General features: G+C 46.4%; 1 protein-coding gene across 2 annotated transcripts in view; it reads left to right on the top strand.

Annotated features, from left to right (window-relative positions):
- Positions 1-22,378, top strand: part of FSTL4 (follistatin like 4) — a 759,591-nt gene that overhangs the window by 531,680 nt on the left and 205,533 nt on the right. For both annotated transcript variants that reach the window (XM_063928295.1, XM_063928296.1), the window contains exon 4: positions 10,625-10,745. In XM_063928295.1, coding sequence (XP_063784365.1) covers positions 10,625-10,745 — 121 coding nt within the window. The remainder of the gene's footprint in view (positions 1-10,624; positions 10,746-22,378) is intronic.

The raw sequence follows: 22,378 nt of genomic DNA, 5'->3' as shown, positions 1-22,378 counted from the left end.
GCTGCCTATACATATTTCCCCCAGTAGTAGTGCAGCTTATACATAATACCCCTTGTAGTGGTGCCGTTATTGCATATAATGCCCTCTGTAATAGTGCCACTTATACACATAATGCCCCCTGTAGTAGTGCCGATTATACACATAATACCCATGGTAGTTCTGCCACTTACACACGCAATGCCCCCTGTAGTAGTGACACTTACACACGTAACGCCCCCTGTAGTAGTGACGCTTACACACACAACGCTTCCGGTAGTAGTGATGCTTACACACATAACATCCCCTGCAGTAGTGATGCTTACACACGTAATGCCCCCTGTAGCAGTGACGCTTATACACTTAACGAACCCTGTAGCAGTGATGCTTACACACGTAACACTCCCTGCAGTGGTGACACTTAGCCCCCTGTAGCAGTGATGCTTATACACACAATGCCCCCTGTAGTAGTGACTCTTATAGACATTATGCCCACACAGTCACACTTACACATACACACACATACACAAACACACACACACACACTCACACACACTTACACTTTCTCACTCACTTACTCTCTTTCCATCCACTTACCTAAGGAAGTCTGACTGCCAGAGCTGTAGCACCTCATTCTCCTGTGTAGCAGGCTGCATGTCAGAGTCGGTTTAGTTTGTGTCCCCGGAGGGGGCGCTAGTGGGTCAGTGGAGGTAGGTGGAATGAAGTGAGGAGGCAGTATTGGGTTTCTGCGCATGTGCACAATGTAGATTTATTAATAACAGAAAGTCCAGATAATAATGCAGCAGAAAGTAAAACAAACGAATGCAATGGAAATGACAATGGTAACGGCAATGGTAATGGCAATGATATAATATGGTTTGAAACTGAAAGTCTATGGCAGAGTTTGTAATGCAGAAATGGAACCAGAGTAATTAAAACGTGGAGCCAGCAGAGGTGGAATAAAGGTAGCAAACCTGGTAGCAATGCAGGAGACTGGATGGTAATGTTCACTGTGCTGTTGGAAGTGCACAATCAGCATGCAGGCTGAATCACAGGTGAGATGACGGAATGCACCTGGAGAGGGAGTCTCTACTGCTGTAGGCTGGAGCACACTGCAGGTGTAGAAGGTGTGAAGCCAGAAAGGTATTGCTGGTGCTGGTACTTGTAGTTCCACGGAAGTAACAGGTACAGAAGAATATCCAGGAGCACGGAGGATCAGGAGAAATATCCTGGAACACGGAGGAACAGGAGAACAGGTCCAGACACACGGGTCGCAGGAGTGACACAAAGTTCAGGACAACCTCTGACTCACCCTGCAGCTCCTGATATACCCCCTGACCGGCAGGTATTGGCTGGAGTGAGACGAGGAGGTGCGGCCAAGCTCCGGATTGGCTGCCGCACTTACACTGGGGAAAACTGTCATGGCGGCGCCCATGACGCGGCCCGGCTGGGACGCGGCGCGCCCACACGCCCGTTGACTCCAGGGGCGCTCCCAGGCCTGAGATGGTATCCACGAGCAGGGTGACAGGTGACAGCAACATGCAGTGACCCCGGACGGAGTCCGCTCCGGCGGACAGACATAACAGCGGTAAGTCGATTCCTGACAGTACCCCCTCCCTTATGGGTGGGCACCGAACACCCACGTGGCTTGGAAGGATGAGACCTGTGGAAAACACGGACCAACCTGGGAGCGTGGACATCAGCAGAGTTCACCCAGCTCCTCTCCTCAGGACCATAGACGGCCCAGTCGATGAGATATTGCAGACGACCATACCGGTGACGGGAGTCCAGGATCTTCTCTATCTCGAACTCTATGCCCCGCTGAGTTGGAATGCTGGGGCCAGCTGGAAGAGCTCTTTGGAAGCGATTTAGGACTAATGGTCTGAGGAGAGAGACATGGAAAGCATTAGGAATACGCAATGAAGAGGGTAACTTGAGCTTGTAAGCCACAGGATTTAGAACTCTTTCAATGGAGAAAGGACCAATGAAGCGTGGTGCAAACTTCATCGAAGGCACTTTAAGACGAAGATTCCGGGTTGACAGCCAGACTTTATCCCCAGGTTTCAAGCTGGGAACTGCACGTCTCTTGCGGTCGGCAAAGAATTTGTACCGGGCAGAAGCCTTTTTGAGTGAAGTATGAATCTTCCTCCAGATTGTTGAGAACTGACTGAGGACAGTAGTGGCAGCAGGGACATCGATGCTAGGAAGGTCTTGAAAATCAGGAACTCGTGGATGCTGCCCATAAACAGCGAAGAACGGAGTAGTTTCAGTAGCTGTGTGGTAGCGGAAATTGTGAGCGAATTCAGCCCACGGTAGCAAATCTACCCAGTCATCTTGGGAAGATGATATGTACAGTCTCAGGAAAGTTTCCAACTCCTGGTTTACCCTCTCTGTCTGCCCATTCGTCTGAGGATGATACGCTGACGAGAACTTGAGATGGACCTGCATGGCAGAACAGAGAGCTCTCCAAAACCTTGCCACAAACTGAACTCCACGGTCAGATATTATTTCAGTGGGTAGTCCATGTAAACGGAAAATCTCCCGTAGGAAGATTTGAGCCAGTTTTGGAGCGGAAGGAAGTCCTTGGAGTGGAACAAAATGAGCCATTTTGGTAAATCTGTCGACCACTACCCAGATGGTATTGAATCCTTGGGAGGAGGGAAGGTCAGAGATGAAATCCATAGACAGATGTGACCAAGGACGGCTGGGAATGGATAATGGCTGTAACTGACCTGCTGGAGACTGACGAGGAGTTTTGTGCTGCACACATTTAGGGCAAGACGCCACAAAGTCTTTGATGTCGACTTTCATCTTCGGCCACCAGTATGTTTCAGAGAGAAATTTAAAAGTCTTTAGGACACCAGGATGCCCAGTAAATTTAGACTGATGAGCCCAAGACAACAACTTAGAACGGAGTTCAGGAGCAACAAAAGTCTTACCAGGAGGCGGAGCTGGAGAAACTTGTGAAGAAGCAAAAGCAACAGGGTCCAGGATGGAGCGTGGTACTGGATCGGATATCTCGTCCTCAGATTCCATGGATCGAGACAAGGCATCTGCTTTGGTATTCTGAGAACCTGGGCGGAAATGGAGCTTGAAATTAAAACGGGAGAAGAACATAGCCCATCGGGACTGGCGAGGATTAAGGCACTGAGCTGCCTTCAAGTAGAGCAGGTTTTTATGATCCGTATAGATATTAAATGGAAACTTCGCCCCTTCCAGGAGATACCTCCATTCCTCAAGGGCCAGTTTAATCGCCAGAAGCTCTTGATCTCCGATGGAATAATTAACTTCTGCAGGAAGAAATTTACGGGAAAAGAATCCACAGGGATGAATCTTCCCGTCAGCTCCCATCTGAGAGAGAACAGCTCCCACTCCTACTGTGGAAGCATCCACCTCCAACTCGAATGGCTTATTAATATCGGGCTGTAACAAAACTGGAGCGGTAACAAAAGCCATCTTGATTTTTTGAAACGCAGCCAGGGCATCTTCTGACCAGTTGGAATGATCTGCCCCTTTCCGAGTTAAGCTAGTAATAGGAGCAATGAGAGTTGAAAAGCCTCGGATGAATTTCCTATAATAATTGGCAAAGCCCAGGAATCGTTGAATAGACTTGAGAGTGTTCGGAATGGACCAATTGGCAATAGCTTCCAATTTTGCCGGGTCCATCTGGAGATCCGATCCAGAAATTATATACCCCAGGAAGGGTATGGAGGTAACCTCAAAGGTACACTTAGATAATTTGCCGTAAAGACAATTCTCACGAAGACGTCGGAGGACTTCACGGACTTGGAGACGATGAGAAGGGAGGTCTTGAGAGAAGATGAGGATATCGTCCAGGTAAACAACGAGATACTTGTACAGAACGTCACGGAAAATTTCATTAACAAAGTGTTGAAACACTGCTGGAGCATTGCTCAACCCGAATGGCATTACCAGGTACTCGTAATGGCCATCCCGAGTATTGAAAGCTGTCTTCCATTCGTCACCGCTGCGGATTCTGATGAGATTATAGGCACCGCGGAGATCTAACTTGGTGAAGATGCGGGCTCCTTTGACTCTATCAAATAACTCGGTAATAAGAGGTAACGGGTAGCTGTTCTTAACTGTAATATCATTAAGTCCCCGGTAGTCAATACATGGACGTAGTCCTCCATCTTTCTTTTTAACAAAAAAGAAACCTGCCCCAGCAGGTGATGATAAGGGATGGATGAATCCTTTCAGTAGGTTTTCTTTGATGTATTCGCTCATTGCTTCGGTTTCAGGAACAGATAACGGGTAGGTGCGCCCCCTAGGTGGTTTTTTGCCAGGAATGAGGTCGATGGGGCAATCCCACTCTCTATGGGGCGGCAGGACATCCGCGGCCTTCTCGCTGAAGACGTCGGCGAAATCTTGATAGGCCATAGGAAGAGTAGACTGGGTCTTGATTTCAGAAGTCTTGACAGGAACAACTTGGGCTAAACAGGACTGACGGCAATGAGAACCCCAAGCAGTTAGTTGTAAGGTAGCCCAATCAATCTGTGGGTTATGTAGCTGGAGCCAGGGCATACCTAACACAATCTCCTGAGTTGCCTGAGGAATAACTAGAAATTTTATTAACTCAGAATGCAGGAACCCAACCCCCAGTATCACTGGCCGGGTTTGTTGAGTGATATACCCCTTAGAAATACGACTACCATCAACTGCCGTGATGTAGACTGGATATGGAAGTTCATAGACCGGCAGATGAAACTTGTCTACCGCAGCTTGAGTGATGAAATTCCCCGCTGCACCACAGTCTACCAACGCAGTTGCAGATTGGAGTCCAGCCGCCGTCTCTAAGGTCACAGGAAGAATTAAATCTTGGGTTGAAGGAGCTTGCTTGAAAGATCCCAACTTGACTCCTCCCCTACAAGTCAGGATCTGGCGTTTCCCGAACGCACTGGACAAGAATTTATTTGGTGACCTACTGCCGCACAATAAAGACACAGTCTCTCACGAAGTCTCCTTGACCGCTCCTCAGAGGTTAAGCGGGACCTATTAATTTGCATAGGCTCGTCAGAAGGTGGAGGCTGAAACTGTACAGGAGGTACCATTCTTGGTTTGCGACACTCAGCACGAGCACGCTCACTATTGCGTTCGCGGATGCGAGAGTCCAATTTGATACATAGGGAGATTAATTCTGGTAATTGCACAGGGATATCACGGGTTGCCAGTTCAACTTTTATCCTCTCCGAGAGTCCATGCCAGAAAGCTGCTACCAAGGCTTGATTATTCCACTGGATCTCTGCGGCTAGCGTCTGGAACTGGATGACGTATTGGCCCATACTGCGAGTCCCTTGACGGAGCTGGAGAAGATCTGCGGAGGCTGATGTTGCACGACCCGGTTCATCGAAGATGCGTCTGAAGATGGAAACAAACTCAGCATAGTTGTTCATCAACGGGTCGGCACGTTCCCATAGAGGAGACACCCAGCTCAGGGCTGATCCAGAGAGCAGTGAAATGATATAAGCAACCTTGGATCTTGGCGTGGGAAAATTATGAGGTAAAAGTTCAAACTGGACTTCACACTGGTTGAGGAACCCACGGCATAACTTCGGACTGCCATCATACCTGCTAGGCACAGGCAGGTGCAAACGAGATACAGGAGCAGATGCAGCCGGAGAAGAAGAACCCCCTACACTTGCATGTGCAGGGGTAACAGGAACTGGAGGTGCAGGCGCACTTAGCAGAGATTGTTGTAACGTATCAATCCGGGAGGACATCCCTTGCAGAAACTGGAAGATCTGCTGCTGCACAGCCTCTTGTCCATCCAAACGGGAGACCAGGTTTTGTAAGGCCCCTGACCCCACACTCTGACCACCGTCCGAGTCCATCGCTCCTGAACTTACTGTCAGAGTCGGTTTAGTTTGTGTCCCCGGAGGGGGCGCTAGTGGGTCAGTGGAGGTAGGTGGAATGAAGTGAGGAGGCAGTATTGGGTTTCTGCGCATGTGCACAATGTAGATTTATTAATAACAGAAAGTCCAGATAATAATGCAGCAGAAAGTAAAACAAACGAATGCAATGGAAATGACAATGGTAACGGCAATGGTAATGGCAATGATATAATATGGTTTGAAACTGAAAGTCTATGGCAGAGTTTGTAATGCAGAAATGGAACCAGAGTAATTAAAACGTGGAGCCAGCAGAGGTGGAATAATGGTAGCAAACCTGGTAGCAATGCAGGAGACTGGATGGTAATGTTCACTGTGCTGTTGGAAGTGCACAATCAGCATGCAGGCTGAATCACAGGTGAGATGACGGAATGCACCTGGAGAGGGAGTCTCTACTGCTGTAGGCTGGAGCACACTGCAGGTGTAGAAGGTGTGAAGCCAGAAAGGTATTGCTGGTGCTGGTACTTGTAGTTCCACGGAAGTAACAGGTACAGAAGAATATCCAGGAGCACGGAGGATCAGGAGAAATATCCTGGAACACGGAGGAACAGGAGAACAGGTCCAGACACACGGGTCGCAGGAGTGACACAAAGTTCAGGACAACCTCTGACTCACCCTGCAGCTCCTGATATACCCCCTGACCGGCAGGTATTGGCTGGAGTGAGACGAGGAGGTGCGGCCAAGCTCCGGATTGGCTGCCGCACTTACACTGGGGAAAACTGTCATGGCGGCGCCCATGACGCGGCCCGGCTGGGACGCGGCGCGCCCACACGCCCGTTGACTCCAGGGGCGCTCCCAGGCCTGAGATGGTATCTACGAGCAGGGTGACAGGTGACAGCAACATGCAGTGACCCCGGACGGAGTCCGCTCCGGCGGACAGACATAACAGCGGTAAGTCGATTCCTGACACTGCAGCCTGGCCCTGTGTAGCTCCACCCCTTACCCCCATGTAGCCCCTCCCCTTTTTTTAGTTCCCGCACCCTGCACTGTCACAGGGGAGGGGGAGAGGAGGCTTTATGCTGCTGGCACTGCTGCCCTAGAGTGACAGGTGCAGCGGCCGGTAGCAGCAGCAGCAGCAGGGACATCAGCACAGGGATGCAGAGCAGGGAGAGCGCCTCTCTAGCCTGGCGCCTGCCTGCTCTGCATCACTTTGCTGAGCGGGTAGTGCCGGTCCTGAGTGTTTCTCAAGAGGTGGATGTAGTTCATACATCAGTCGCATACACTATTATGACTGCTCCATCAGCAGTCATAATACTCCAATAAGCAGCAGGGGTTAAGTGACATTGAAAGAGAGGAGATGATGGTATAAGTGAGCTATGAAAAAGCACTAAAGGGAAGAAGGCTCTGCTTGTCAGAGCTTACAGTCTAAAGGGGATGGGCTGACAGACAGGAGTGACACAGAGGGGAGAGACAGTGAGCAATGATCACGGAGCAGTGGGCAGGGATGGCACAATGCAGTAAGCGGGGTAAGCAGAGCAAGAGGGCACTGGGCAATTTGGTGTGGTGCCAGTTTAAGGTTGGTGCCAACTGCAAGCTAATAGGTAGGAGGGGCTATTTGAACTTTGCAACAGGCCAGCAGTCAGCCAGAAGCAGCTGTTGCGCACCAATCACAATGAGGATCAAATAATTATTTAGGTGATGGGAAGCAAAGAGCTATAAGGTGTACTACTGTTTGGAATAATGTGTATAAGGGCACTACTGTGTTATGGATTGTGTATAAGGGGCTTTACTGTGTGGGATACGGTGCATACAGGACTATTGTATGGCATAACGTTTATAAGGTGCTCTTCCATGTGGTGTAATGTGAATAAGGTGTACTACCATGTGGCATAACATGAATAAGAATAAATATGCAACATTGTAGAGAGACATGTCAGATATTTACTTTAGTTATTTATGATACATTAGATCAATTAAAGATAAAACTGTTGCTTGCTGTGGTTGATGTGCTTATAAGTCCTGCGATCCAAGCAGTTGGAACCATGCTGCAGGTTTTAAAATAGAAAAATAGAATATATATAATATACCTATTGTTTTAGTACTTGGTGCATTTATAAGCCCATGGAACCGAGCTGCAGGTTTAAAAATAGAAAAAATTATATATCTACTGCTTTTGGTTGATTGGTGCACTTTAATCAAGTGCATTTTGTTCACATGCATCTATAAACCCTGTGATTTTATGCAGTGTGTGGCAATGTTTTATGTGCTATAAACTGCCGTGTGTTTGTGCCGCTGCTCTGTCACTTAGTAACCAGCCAGCTCGCTACAGCCTTTGGCCAATATTGGTGAAAACTGAGCTGTGAGGTGGTCAAAATTGACTGGCAATGACTGGAAATTAATGTTATTGAGGTTAATAATACTCTAGGAACCAGGGCCGGCTCCAGGCCTACTAGCACCCTGAGCGAGAAAATTTAAAAGCGCCCCCTCCCATCCTCTATGCGTGCGCGCTCCTGAAAAAGTGGGCATGATCTCCTGGAAAAGTGGGCGTGGTCTCACAACTTCATATTATCAAACTATAAATAAATATATTTTCACACCCCCTCTACGCACACAATTAGCAGCCTTACACATAACAGCCACAGTAGTGTTCCTTACACACAATGTCTCCAGTATAGTGCCAGATACACATAATGTCTCCAGTAGTGCAGTGCCAGCTACACATGACATGCCCCGCAGCAGTGCCAGCTACACATGACATGCCCCCAGCAGTGCCAGCTACACATGACATGCCCCCTAGCAGCGCCAGCTACACATGACATGCCCCCCAGCAGTGCCAGCTACACATGACATGCCCCCCAGCTAAACATGAAATGCTCCCCAGCTACACATGATAGTGTTCACTCTAGGATTTTTTTAGGGCAGGGTGCTGATCACGGGGAGGGCACATTTTGCATTCGGGAGGGCACATTTTTAAGTCAGAAGGGCAAAATTATGTGTATACCGTAATGCTTGCTGCTCCCCTGGCAAAATCATGGACAGTGCGCGCCTTAGGCATGCCCCCCATCAGTGCCAGATGCACATGACATGCCCCCCTGCCGTGCCAGCTACACATGATATGCCCCCCAGAAGGGCCAGATGCATGACATGCCCTCCCAGCAGTGCCATATGCACATGACATGCCCCTCCAGCAGTGCCAGATGCACATGACATGCCACTCAGCAGTGCCAGATGCACATGACATGCCACTCAGCAGTGCCAGATGCACATGACATGCCACTCAGCAGTGCCAGATGCATATGATATGCCCCACCAGCAGTTCCAGATGCACATGACATGCCCCCCAGCAGTGCCAGATGCACATGACATGCCCCCCAGCAGTGCCAGATGCACATGACATGCCCCCCCAGCAGTGCCAGATGCACATAACATGCCCCCCCAGCAGTGCCAGATGCACATGACATGCCCCCCCAGACGTGCCAGATGCACATGATATGCCCCCCCCCAGACGTGCCAGATGCACATGATATGCCCCCCAGACGTGCCAGCTACACATGATATGCCCCCCAGATGTGCCAGATGCACGACATGCCCCCCCAGCAGTGCCAGATACATAAATGCCCCAACAGTGCCAAATGCATAAATGCCCCCACAGTGCCAGATACATAAATGCCCCCAGTGCTAGATATGCCCCCACAGTGACAGATGGATAAATGACCCCACAGTGCCAGATACATTAATGCCCCCCACAGTGCCAGATACATTAATGGCCCCCACAGTGCCAGATACATTAATGCCCCCCACAGTGCCTGATATGCCCCCACAGTGCCAGATACATTAATGCACCCCACAGTGCCTGATATGCCCCCACAGTGCCATATACATTAATGCCCCCAGTGCCAGATATGCCCCCACAGTGCCAGATACATTAATGCCCCCACAGTGCCAGATACATTAATGCCCCCCACAGTGCCAGATACATTAATGCCCCCAGTGCCAGATATGCCCCCACAGTGCCAGATAGATAAATGACCCCACAATGCCAGATACATTAATGCCCCCCACAGTGCCAGATACATTAATGCCCACAGTGCCAGATAAATGACCCCCACAGTGCCAGACACATTAATGCCCTCACAGTGCCAGATATGCCCCCAGAGTACCTGCTGTGCCGGCGATGAGGGAGGGGGAGTGCTGCCGTATGCGGGCTCGCTGTGCGGCGCCTGTGCTGCAAGTGATCTGTGCGGTGCGCGCTGTTCGGCGCCGGTGTCTGACATCAGACACCAACAGTGCGCACAGCCACAGCACAGACCACGGAGTTTGGCATAGGACAGGGCCGGCTCCAGGCTCCAACATGTCGGCGCCAGCGTGCGGCGCCCTTTAAGGGTGGCACACTGCGCGGTCGCTCGACTCGAACATGCCTGGAGCCGGCACTGCTAGGAACAAAAAAAGGCTTAAATTATGTGATTTTAGCTTTGTCAACTTTTTTCTTTTTTAATCCAAATCTTAAGGCAGTCACGGAGAGTTTGGCAAATCCAAAGCCGGACGACGAACCAGAGCCAAATACAAATCCAGCAAAAATGGTCGAGCACATATCTCTAATTTTACCTCACCTTGGTGCCTAGAACACTTATATACATGCTTAATGCAGTTATCATTTTGTGTACAGTGTCAGTTGTACAGTAATTAAAATACAAGTTGCAAGATTGCACTTTAGAAATAAGCAATCAATCACATGTTAGCTTTCACTTTCTAAACTCTGTTTCAGAAATAATAACTACTGTGTTATTTTCTGTTCACAGGATTTTGGAGAAGATAATTCCTTATACATCACCAAGGTAACAACCATTCATATGGGCAATTACACATGCCATGCTTATGGCTACGATGACCTCTACCAGACACACATCCTTCAGGTGAATGGTTAGTAAATGGCACGCATGACAATTCACAACAAATACAGCTGCTAAGATATTGTACATTTTAGATTATTGTGGGAAATGTAGTGTACTGTAAAGATAACCATCTTGTATACATTATTTCAGATTTATTCACCCTTTTGTTTTAAAATCTTCATGCATGCATATTTTATATGGTCCATTTAGATACATCACCTGTTTGGTCAATGCATATATGGCACAGTGTCATATCTATAATGGGTGCAGGGTGCACACAGGCCCCTAGGTGAAGGTGGATCCACATCTCACACCCTGCACCAGTTTCTTCAATACTTACATTTCTGGAGTCCCGTGTCGGCAGCAGCAGTACAAAAGCACCAGAAAAATGTTGCGGAGGACATCTTCATAACACTTTGCGCATATACAGTAGGGAAAATGCTGGGAAAATGGCCGCCACACCATTTTCCTGGAGACCTGCAAATTCACAGTAGACTCAAAATCAAAGGAGACTTTACATGGGTCACCTCCTCTATTGATTCGCCCATGATACCATACATAGAAAATAGAGATGATCAAAGGGATTGTTGATGCTAGCTTCTAGTGCTTTAAAAGTCTGTTCTCTCATTTTAATTGTGATAATAATAGTAATAAAGAATACTCATATAGGGGGATAAAGTGGAGAAGTTGCCTGTAGTAGCCAATTAGCTTCTAAAAGCCATTTTATAGACAGTGCTAGATAAATTATAGCTAGAAGCTAATTAGTGGCTATGGGCAACTTCTTTACTTTATCTCAGTGGAAGGTTTAATACATCTCCCCTTTAATATCATAATCTATATATATAAATGAGAAAGCCCTCACTTACTCACCTACTGACTGACTGACTCATCACTAGTTCTCTTACTTCCCAATATGTTAAAAAGCTAAAAATTTAATACAGGTATTCTTCAGGTGGGAAATAGGAAAACGACGTAATTAGAATTTTAATAAACTTCTAATAAGGGGATAACAAAGGGGTTGACATGACGTCATCACCGATGCGTGAATGATAACGCCCAAACGGACAATCAGATCAGTATTTGGATTGCACCTCCAGTGTGTAGAATTTAATAAACTACAAAAATGGTCCTGTCACTTTTTACCATACCTGCTATGGGCATTCCTCGGGTAACGCCAAGAACCATGGATTATTATTTACTTACATTAAGATGTCTCAAATTTACATCTCTCTCTCTCTCTGTATATATATATATATATATATATATATATATACACCACATTTTTAATACTCATTTATATTTAGAACTGTGAAAATCAGAAACTCCCGCACGAAAAAAAAAAACGGGTAGCTCAACTAGTACTGCATAACACTCATGTTTTCCTGACCTTAATCTGTATTATGAAATTACTTAAGAAAGAAGATTGGTACTTTTTGTGCAATCCACATATGGCATTGGACACTGTTCCACATTATACAGCTTGCCCCCTCCCCAATATTTGAGAGGTGCCAGTCAAAGGACTGGGTCAAGTGTCGCAGTGTGGATACCATCTACAGTTAATACGGGCAGTGTCAGGAGTGAGAGAATACCCTTCCTGGGTGCTCCACCTCCTCCCTCCTCACAGCCCTTTTCCGCCAACCTCCAGGGCCCTCTGCCCCCCAGCACCCAGCTCCAATCCCTACAGTGTGCGGCTAGTTACTGTGGGCTGGCCCCTACTCTGGGACCAGCCCAGAGTAGGGTCCCGGGGTGCAACATTCAGTGATATAGGGGAGCTAATAAAGAAATTAGACCCCCCCCCCAATCAAAAAGGTCGCTGTGCCCTGGTTACAGCTATAAAGAAATTGTGCAGCAAAGTAGTTGCAGAGAACATACAGTAGCTTTGAGTTCATAGACTGCAAGGTGATAAAATCATGTGATGATTCTAATTCTATTTTTAAATGATACTGTCAAAAGAATGTACATAAAATATACATCATATACCAAATATGCATACGTCTTACAGGTGATAAAGTAATGTATACTTGGCAAAGCAATTTATTTTATGTACGGCTATAAACACATCTGCCAAGGATTTACATACTAGGAGACATAGTCACAGAACATAAGATGCTCTAATTCTAATTGTTATCACATGGTTCCTCTGATGTTTAAGTTGATTCCTTTAGCTATACTATTATCTCCTATTATTTGAATAGAATTCATAATTTCTCATACATCCTAGAGGATGCTGGGGTCCATTTCAGTACCATGGAGTATAGACGGTTCCGCAGGAGCCATGGACACTTTAAGACTTCTTCAGAGTGTGAACTGGCTCCTCCCTCTATGCCCCTCCTCCAGACCTCAGAAAATGTGCCCACTAATGTTAGTTTTTTTATTTACAGGGAGGCTGCTGGCAACAGTCTCCCTGCTTCGTGGGACTTAGGGAGAAGAAGTAGGAACCAACTTCCTAAAGAGTTTCATGGCTCTGCTTCTGCTGACAGGACACCATTAGCTCCTGAAGGGTACTGAACACTAGCTGCGGCTATGCGCTCACTCCCACAGCATGCCGTCACCCCCCTAACAGAGCCAGGATTCAGAAGACTGGTGAGTAGTATTACCGGAGGTCTGCAGAGAGGGATCTCTGGTCATCGTGACGGCTTAAGGTACCGCGCAGCGAGCGGGAACGCTGCGCGAACATGCTATCCATAACACAGTGCACAGCAGGGTGCAGGGCGCGGGGGGAGGGGGGGCGCCCTGGGCAGCAAGAAACCTACTCTCACTGGCAAAAGGTGGCATATGATGCTGTGGCACAGTCCTACACCCCCGCCAGTATAAATATCTAGTTCAATACCTGAGGAAAAATGTGCAATTGCAGGGGGCGGGGCATCTTCCTCAGGCAGCCAGCACACTGCTCAGCGTCATTTTCTTCCAGCAAAAAGCAGGGGAAGAAACGCTGATCCTCCTCTCAACTTCTGATTCTAGTATCAGGGTGCAAAAAAGGGGGGAAAGTGTATATTGTGGTACTATAACCTACTATTGGCAATATATATAGCGCGGAAAGTCTCTGTGTACAAAGTACGCGACACAGGGATTTTTGTCTCTGTGTAAAAAGTACACGACACAGGGATTTTTTCTTTAGGCGCTGAGTTGTGGACTGGCAATTCCTTTCTGTGTCCCTCTGACAGATTTTACTGTGGGTCTGTCCCCTTTAAGCCCCGGAGTGTCTGTGGTGTGATTGTGCACGTGTGTGACATGTCTGAGACAGGGAGCTCTTCCTCTGTGGGAGCCATTTCAGGGACACAGAGTTGTAAGGTGATGGCGCTGCCGTCACACCAAGAGCCTGACTGGGTGAAAGAATTATGTGATAGTGTGAATCAATCATATCAGTAAGAGATTGGATAAGTCTGAGTCTCATGCAGAAAAATGAAAAAAAAAAAAAATCTGTTGAAGATGCGATTTTTAATAGTACTGCCTTTTCATCCACAGGGGACCCCTCTGGGTCACATAAAAGGTCATTTGCACAAGTAGTACAAACTGATACCGACACGGACTCTGATTCCTGTGTCGACACTAGTGATTCCAGGGGAATGGATCCAAAGTTAGCGAAAAACATTCAATACATGATTGTTGCTATAAAGGAGGTGTTAGAAGTTACGGAGCCCCCTCCTCTACCACAGGAGAAGGCTTACTTTAATAAAGGAAAGTAAATTAATGTAACTTTCCCTCCATCTCATGAGCTGAACAGTCTCTTTGAGGGAGTCTGTTTTGGCCCGAGAAAAAGTTTCAGATTCCCAAAATAATTAAGGCAGCTTACCCTTTACCTGCAGAGGACAGGACAGGGTGGGAGTCACCCCACATTTTAGACAGTGCCCTGTCACGGTTAACTAACAAGGTGATTTTCCCTGCGCCTGGGACGGCTTCACTTAAGGAACCGATAGACCACAAGTTAGAGAATACGTTGTAATCTATTTATGTGGCCAATGGGACACTACTCAGGCCTACCATTGCCTGTGCGTGGGTGAGTAGTGCTATTGAAAAGTGGTCAGAATTCTTGTCATCAGACATTGACACAATAGATAGAGACAAGATACTCCTAACGTTAGGTCATATCAAAGACGCTGCTGCGTAAATGCTAGAAGCCATGAAAGCTATTGGTCTCTTGGGATCAAGAGCCGCTACCATGGCGATCTCAGCACGGAGGGTGTTGTGGATTTGCCAATGGAATGCTGGCGCAGATTACAAAAGGAATATGGAGGCTCTCCCGTATGAAGGTGAGGCCTTGTTTGGAGATGGGCTGGATACGTTAGTTTCTGCGGCTACCGCAGGTAAGTCGACATACTTGCCTAATGCTCCTGTGCCAGCGAAAAAGACACATCACTCTCAGATGCAGTCCTTTCGACCCAATAATTACAAAGGGTAAAGTTTCCCCTTTCTTTGCAGGTAAAGGGAGGGGAAAAGGATCACAGGAGCAGAAACGAACCTCTGCCTCTACCAAATCTTCAGCGTGACGCTGGGGCTCTCTTGCGGGAGTCCGCTCAGGTGGGGGCTAGTCTGAAACTCTTCAGTCAGTTCTGGGTTCAATCTGGCCTGGACCCGGGGGTCTTACAAATAGTGTATGGGTACAAACTGGAGTTTCCAGACATTCCCCCATGTCGATTTTTTCAAATCGTCCTTACCAGCTTCTATCCCAGACAAGGAAGTGGTAGCAGCAACAATACAAAAGTTGTGTCAGGATCAAGTCATTGTCCTGGTTCCCTTGTTACAACAAGGAGAAGGGTTTTACTCAAGCCTATTACCAGTTCCGAAGCCGGACGGCACGGTCAGACCGATTCTAAACCTGAAAGCTCTGAATCTCTACCTGCAAAGGTTCAAGTTCAAGATGGAATCTCTGAGTGCAGTGATTTCCAGTCTGGAGGAGGGGACTTCAGGGTGTCAGTGGACATAAGAGATGCCTACTTACATGTTCCCATTTATCATCCACATCAAGCTTATCTGAGATCCGCAATACAGGATTGTCATTACCAATTTAAAAATTTGCCGTTCGGACTCTCCACGGCATCGAGGGTGTTCACCAAGATGATGGCGGAGATGATGGTCCTCCTTCGACAGCAAGGAGTCAATATAATTCCTCACCTGGAAGATCTCCTGATAAAAGCGAGGTCCAGGGAAAGGTTGGTGCAGAACATTGCACTCTCCCTGACAGTGCTTCAACAACACGGTTGGATCATAAATTTTCCAATGTCACGGTTGGAACCAACGACAAGATTGTCTTTTCTGGGCAGAAGTACAGAGGGTATTTCCTCCAGTAGAAAAGGCTCTGGAAATCCAGAGAATAGTCAAATGAATTCTGAAACCAACAAGAGTGTCGATTCATCAATGCACTCGGTTGTTGGGGAAGATGGTAGCGGCCTACGAGGCCATACAGTTTGGCCGATTCCTTGCCAGAGTATTCCAATGGGACCTGTTGGACAAGAGGTCTGGATCCCATCTCCACATGCGTCAGAGGATAATCCTGTCATTCAAAGCCAGAATTTCGCTCCTGTGGTGGCTACACAGTTCTCACCTACTAAAGGGACGCAGGTTAGAGATTCAGGACTGGGTCCTAGTAACCACGGATGCAAGTCTCCGAGGCTGGGGAGCAGTCACACAGGAAGGTGGTTAAGTCAAGAAACTTGTCTTCACATAAACGTTCTGGAGTTGAGAGCCATTTACAATGGCCTTCTACAAGCGGTGCATCTTCAACAAGATCAACCCGTACAGATCCAGTCGGACAATGTAACAGCAATCGCGTACATAAACAGTCAGGGAGGAACGAAAAGCAGAGCGGCCATGGCAGAGGTGACAAAGATCCTCCTCTGGGCAGAAAGACATGCAAGAGCTCTGTCGGCAATTTTCATTCCGGGAGTGGACAACTGGGAAGCAGACTTCCTCAGCAGACGCGATCTCCATCCAGGAGAATGGGGCTTGCACAAGAAGTCTTCACAGAGGTGACAAGTCTTTGGGGGGTTCCTCAAGTAGACATGATGGCATCTCGTCTCAACAAGAAGCTTCAGAGATACTGTTCCAGGTCGAGAGAACCTCAAGCAATAGCAGTGGATGGACTAGTGACCCAGTGGGTGTTTCGGTCCGTGTATGTCTTCCCTCCACTTCCACTCATACCGAAAGTTCTCAAGATTGAGACTTACCGCGGCTACGTTTGACGGCATGGCTGTTGAGCGCCGGATCCTAGCCTGAAAGGGTATTCCTAAAGAAGTCATTCCCACTCTTATTCAGGCCAGGAAAGGAGTAACGTCTAGACATTACCACCGTATTTGGAGAAAATATGTGTCTTGGTGTGAAACCATGAGGGCTCCAATGGAAGGTTGTCAGTTAGGACGTTTTCTCCATTTTCTGCAGGCGGGTGTGGATGCGGGCCTACGATTGGATTCAATCAAGATCCAGTTTTCGGCCTTGACCGTTGTCTTTCAGAAACAATTGGCCTCCCTTCCAGAAGTTCAGACGTTCGTGAAAGGGGTTCTACTCATCCAACCTCCATTTGTGCCTCCTGTGGCACAATGGGATCTTACCGTGGTGTTGCAGTTCCTTCAATCGGATTGGTTTGAACCTCTCCAGGAGATAGAGTTGAAGTTCTCACTTGGAAAGTGGTTATGCTGTTGGCCTTGGCATCCGCATGGAGAGTGTCTGAGTTAGGGGCCTTGTCTCACAAGAGGCCTTACTTGATCTTCCATGAAGATAGGGCTGAGTTGAGAACTTGTCAGAATTTTCTTCCAACGGTGGTTTCTTCTGTCCATATAAACCAACCTATTGTGGTGCCAGTGGCTATTGACAGCTTAGCTGGTTTGATGTCTCTGGAGGTGGTCAGAGCTTTGAGTATTTATATCGCAAGGACAGCTCGGATACGGAAAACAGAGGCTCTGTTGGTCCTGTATGTTCCCAACAAGTTTGGGTGTCCTGCTTCTAAGCAGATTTTTGCGCGCTGGTTCAGAGGTACGATTCAGCACGCTCATTCCACGGCAGGATTGCCGGTACCGAATGCCCATTCTACTAGAAAGGTGGGCTCATCCTGGGCAGCTGCCCAGGGGATCTCGGTATTACAACTTTGCTGAGAAGCTACTTGGTCAGGGACAAACACGTTTGCTAAGTTTTACAAGTTTGACACCTTGGCCAATGAGGACCTAAAATTTGGTCAATCGGTGCTGCAGGAACATCCGCACTCTCCCGCCTGTACTGGAGCTTTGGTATAACCCCATGGTACTGAAGTGGACCCTAGCATCCTCTAGGACGTATGAGAAAACAGGATTTTAATACCTACCGGTAAATCCTTTTCTCCTAGTCCGTAGAGGATGCTGGGCGCCCGTCCCAGTGCGTACTTTACCTGCAGTTGTTAATTTGTTGAAAAAAGGTTTTCAGCACGTTTGCTGTAATGCTCATGCCCGTTGGTATGTGTTGTGTTGTACGGCATGGTTGAAGTGTGAGCTTGTATGAATCTCACCATTAACTTAAAAGTAAATACTTTTCTCGAAATGTCCGTCTCCCTGGGCACAGTTCCTATACTGAGATCTGGAGGAGGGGCATAGAGGGAGGAGCCAGTTCACACTCTGAAAAAGTCTTAAAGTGCCCATGGCTCATGCGGAACCGTCTATACCCCATGGTACTGAAGTGGACCCCAGCATCCTCTACGGACTAGGAGAAAAGGATTTACCGATAGGTATTAAAATCCTTTTTTAAAATATTGCAAGTACTAGTCACCTATATTGTACAGAGGTACAGTATAAACATATAAACATGTGCTTGTATTGTGGTAGAAATGTTGGGGATGAATGGATGTCCCAGGTTTCTTACTTATGTCTTCTAAAACTACAGGGAAATTGGATTTGGGGTATCCTAGCGTGAATGGAAAAAGATAAAGGCATTACATTCATTTGTTCTGTTTCAGGTCTGCTGACTTTCCACTCAGGCGCCAGCCTAATTAATAGCGTAGCTGTGAGGTGCAAATGAAAGGCGTGTCAGTTTGCTGAACCTCTTTCTCATTACCTGGGGAAGGAGACTGGAAGCCTGATGAGAAGCCGTGTATCTATAATGGGGGCAGGGTGTGCAGTGCACATAGGCCTCTGAGTCCAGGGGACACATGCAGCACAACCTAAACCCATTCAATAAGCTTACCTACTATGGCAGCTGTCTCCAACTCAGACATTTTTGGGGTGCAGAATGGTGCTGGCACCATTTTCCCAGAGACTACACCTGCTGCATGAGAGGGGATCCATACAGACTGCTCTTGGGCCCCCTCCCCTCATAAGATCCCCCTGCTACTGGCTTACTGCAGAGAGAGAGGAGTATAACAGTTAGTGCCTGTAAAGGCTAGGATTTGTTTTTCTGTTTTATTTATTACAGGTAGAGTATTCCTTATCCAAAATGCTTGGGACCAGAGGTATTTTGGATATCGGATTTTTCCGTATTTTGGAATAATTGCATACCATAATGAGATATCATGGTGATGGGACCTAAATCTAAGCACAGAATGTATTTATGTTACATATACACCTTATACACACAGCCTGAAGGTCATTTAATACAATATTTTTAATAACTTTGTGTATTAAACAAAGTTTGTGTACATTGAGCCATCAGAAAACAAAGGTTTCACTATCTCAGTCTCACTCAAAAAATTCCGTATTTCGGAATATTTGGATATGGGATACTCAACCTGTATACTTTTTAATAAAACTATCTGAGACTACTTGTACCAAACCAACAGACTTTGGAGTTTCATTAGTTCCTGCCCAGAACAGCAGAGTCATTAGTAGATAGTATCTATATCTTAATCCCCAATGGGGATCTGATTATCAGAAAATAAAGAAATGATTGATACCAATATTTTGTTTCTTAAATAATGATATAATAATCAATAGTGGTCTGTCCTGTGCAGTGATAGCGGGGGGAGTATGCAGCCCCTCTTATTGATCCCAGTGCAGTGATGGTGAAAGGAAAGGATTGCCAGGAGAGGAATGGAGAGAAGAGTAAGACCACTGCACTGGCAATGGGTCTAAGTATAGGGTGGTGGGGGCAGGACAGGGTGTGGGCTAAAGTTTAGATAATAAGAAATTGTTACAGTGAATCCACCACAAGACGTCCCATAAAGATTTCCCTTGTATAGTCTTTTGACTATATTAGTGGGCAGTTTTTAGTTAAATATCTTTTGCTTTTGCAGCTGTGGTGATGCTAAGACTATTTTCCCACAATGTCCATTCATTTGTGCAGATGCTTGTATTCGTTCTTAGTGTTGTGCTATTTCTGGTCTCTAGTTTTAGTCCTCTGCTTGGATAAGCAATCTGTATGTGAAGGAAAAGTACAATGTTAAAGGGTGTTTTTCTAGCTAATTTGTTGGAAGTAGCTGCTTTGCTTTTGTTTCTTGTTGCAGTTAGAGTTTTTTATTCTGCTTTGATCTGCCACTTTGTCCAAGTCAGTTGTTAAATGATGCTCTTTTTTTCAGCCCTTATACACCACTTGGTTTTATTAAAGTCTGCTGTCATTTACACTATTAACTTAAGCTCTCAATAGGTGCTACGTTTATCATGTCTCACTGTTATTTAAGCTGTCAAAACTCTCTGCAAAACTTCAACCAGGCTCTCAATATGTACTTCTTCACCAAACCCAGCCAACTCTCCTCCTAAGCATCTTGTCCACGCTCTGGGTCTACCCCTCCTGTGTCACCCGGTGTGTTATTCCTTCACCTTTTAGACTGTAAGGTCAGAAGAGCAGGGCCTTCTCTCCTCATGTGCCTTTCCTTCTCTTACGTGCATCTTTTACTCAATACTCCCATTGATGGCACCTAACCCATGGTTTTCTGTATACACCTTGTACTTATACTATATTGTCTCAAACTGTAAGTTCGGATTTTTTTGTTCATTTGTTTATGTACTCTTTAATGGGTGCTGCGGATCTCTTGTAAATAAAAGATTATAATAATAATAATTCACATCAGAGATGTATCCAGTGCTGTGAAATGGTTTTAGATAAAATATCTTGTTTTTAAAGTATCTATAACATATTTCAAAATCATTATATGTTGGACTTCTTCAGAGCTATGCATTGCATCCCCGCACCCTCCCACTGAAGGTCAGTAGTTGGATTCTGCAGCTGCCAGTGCTGTCAGAGTGAATTTATCTATACATCTCCAATAGTGCTCTTCCCACTGAGGTGTGGATGTGTTGTCATACCAGCAGCCAACTTCAGAAAACAATTTAACACTGGTCTATAAGTGGCTCCGCTATACAATCTAAACCTAAAAGTAATTATATTTTGGCTTAGCATTCCCTTAAAACATGTTTAATTGTGCAGTATAAAAGTTAACAAATGTCACAATAGCAGCTAACTGCTGGTAGATTAAATTGAATTGCATAGAAAAGTCATATTGATATATTAGACATATGCTGTGTAGTTACTATTTGAAAACAGCCCATGTTCACTAAGCTGTGAAATTGTTTTCCAGCTGAGAGATTGTTTTTGCAATCTAGGCAGTGTTGTTTTCCCTCAATCTACTCGTGGGATAATATACGGGTCGGGTGAAGTAATATAAATATCTTTCTAATGCTTAAGTATGTAGTAACTTAATTTTATACTCTGTACTGTAGTATTATGACAAAAGCAACACAGTACAAATTACTTTCACTCACTGCTACATAAATATTCACCTCATCTAGCAGGAAAACTGAGAATGGAGTGAGGTTTTCACAAATGGTGAGGGATGGTAAGAGAATAGGCTAAACTGCCTATGGGGAGATCAGGCCCCAGTGAGGCAACTTCTTGAGGGCATCACCCTATAAAGTAAAACAAACTTTCATTCACCTTATGAGGTAAAGACTAATGATAGCCAAGGCTGCTGTGGAACCCGATAAGAGTCTGTGTCGCAGTGAATGTTAATGGGATCACTTTGCTTCCTTGTTCGGAGGGGTTGGCTTCTCTACTTGCTCATGCTTGCTCATCATACCACGCATGTGTGAGTGGCCATTGCCAGCGAGTGAGCCTTTGAATCTCTCAGTAAGTTTTGCAGAATGTAGTCAATAAGCCACAATGGCATTCGCTACCAGAACCAAGCATAGCTTAGTACATTTGCCATTTTAGCAGCCCCCATAAAAACCTATGCATTTACGAATAAAAATGGGGGATTGCAGTAGATATCTTTAATCTGCGTTCCACTGTACATATATTCATGGGATTCTAATATTTGCAGGTACTGTAGCTACCGAAAACTGGTGTTTTCTAGGGATATCCCGAAAATGCTTTCTTTTACAAATATGTCCCAGAAGTGCTTAGAGTATTGTGATTGTTTATCCCTATAATAAAATTAAGCAGCATAACAGAAACACAAATTGTAGCACCAGAGCCGTAACTAGACTTTTTGGTGCCCTGTGCCAGAGAGAGAATTGGCGCCTCCCTCCCCTCATTTTTACAATAAGGACATCAGGCGCATGCCTTATGGGGAAGGGGCAAGACAAAATTAATCCCAGAGAAAGCCCATGCTATGATGCACCCCTTCCCACGTTAGAGGGAGACTAGGGAGGTAAATGTGTGGCTAAGAGATTGGTGTAGGAAGGAGGGATTTGATGTCTTGGGATGATTTCTCGGTCAGGCGCCATCTTTTGTGTCACGATGGATTGCACCTGAGTGAGGAGGGGATAGCTG

Source organism: Pseudophryne corroboree, chromosome 6, assembly GCF_028390025.1.
Source record: "Pseudophryne corroboree isolate aPseCor3 chromosome 6, aPseCor3.hap2, whole genome shotgun sequence".
Classification (NCBI taxonomy): Eukaryota; Metazoa; Chordata; class Amphibia; order Anura; family Myobatrachidae; genus Pseudophryne; species Pseudophryne corroboree.
This window is presented reverse-complemented; position numbering and strand designations above follow the sequence as displayed.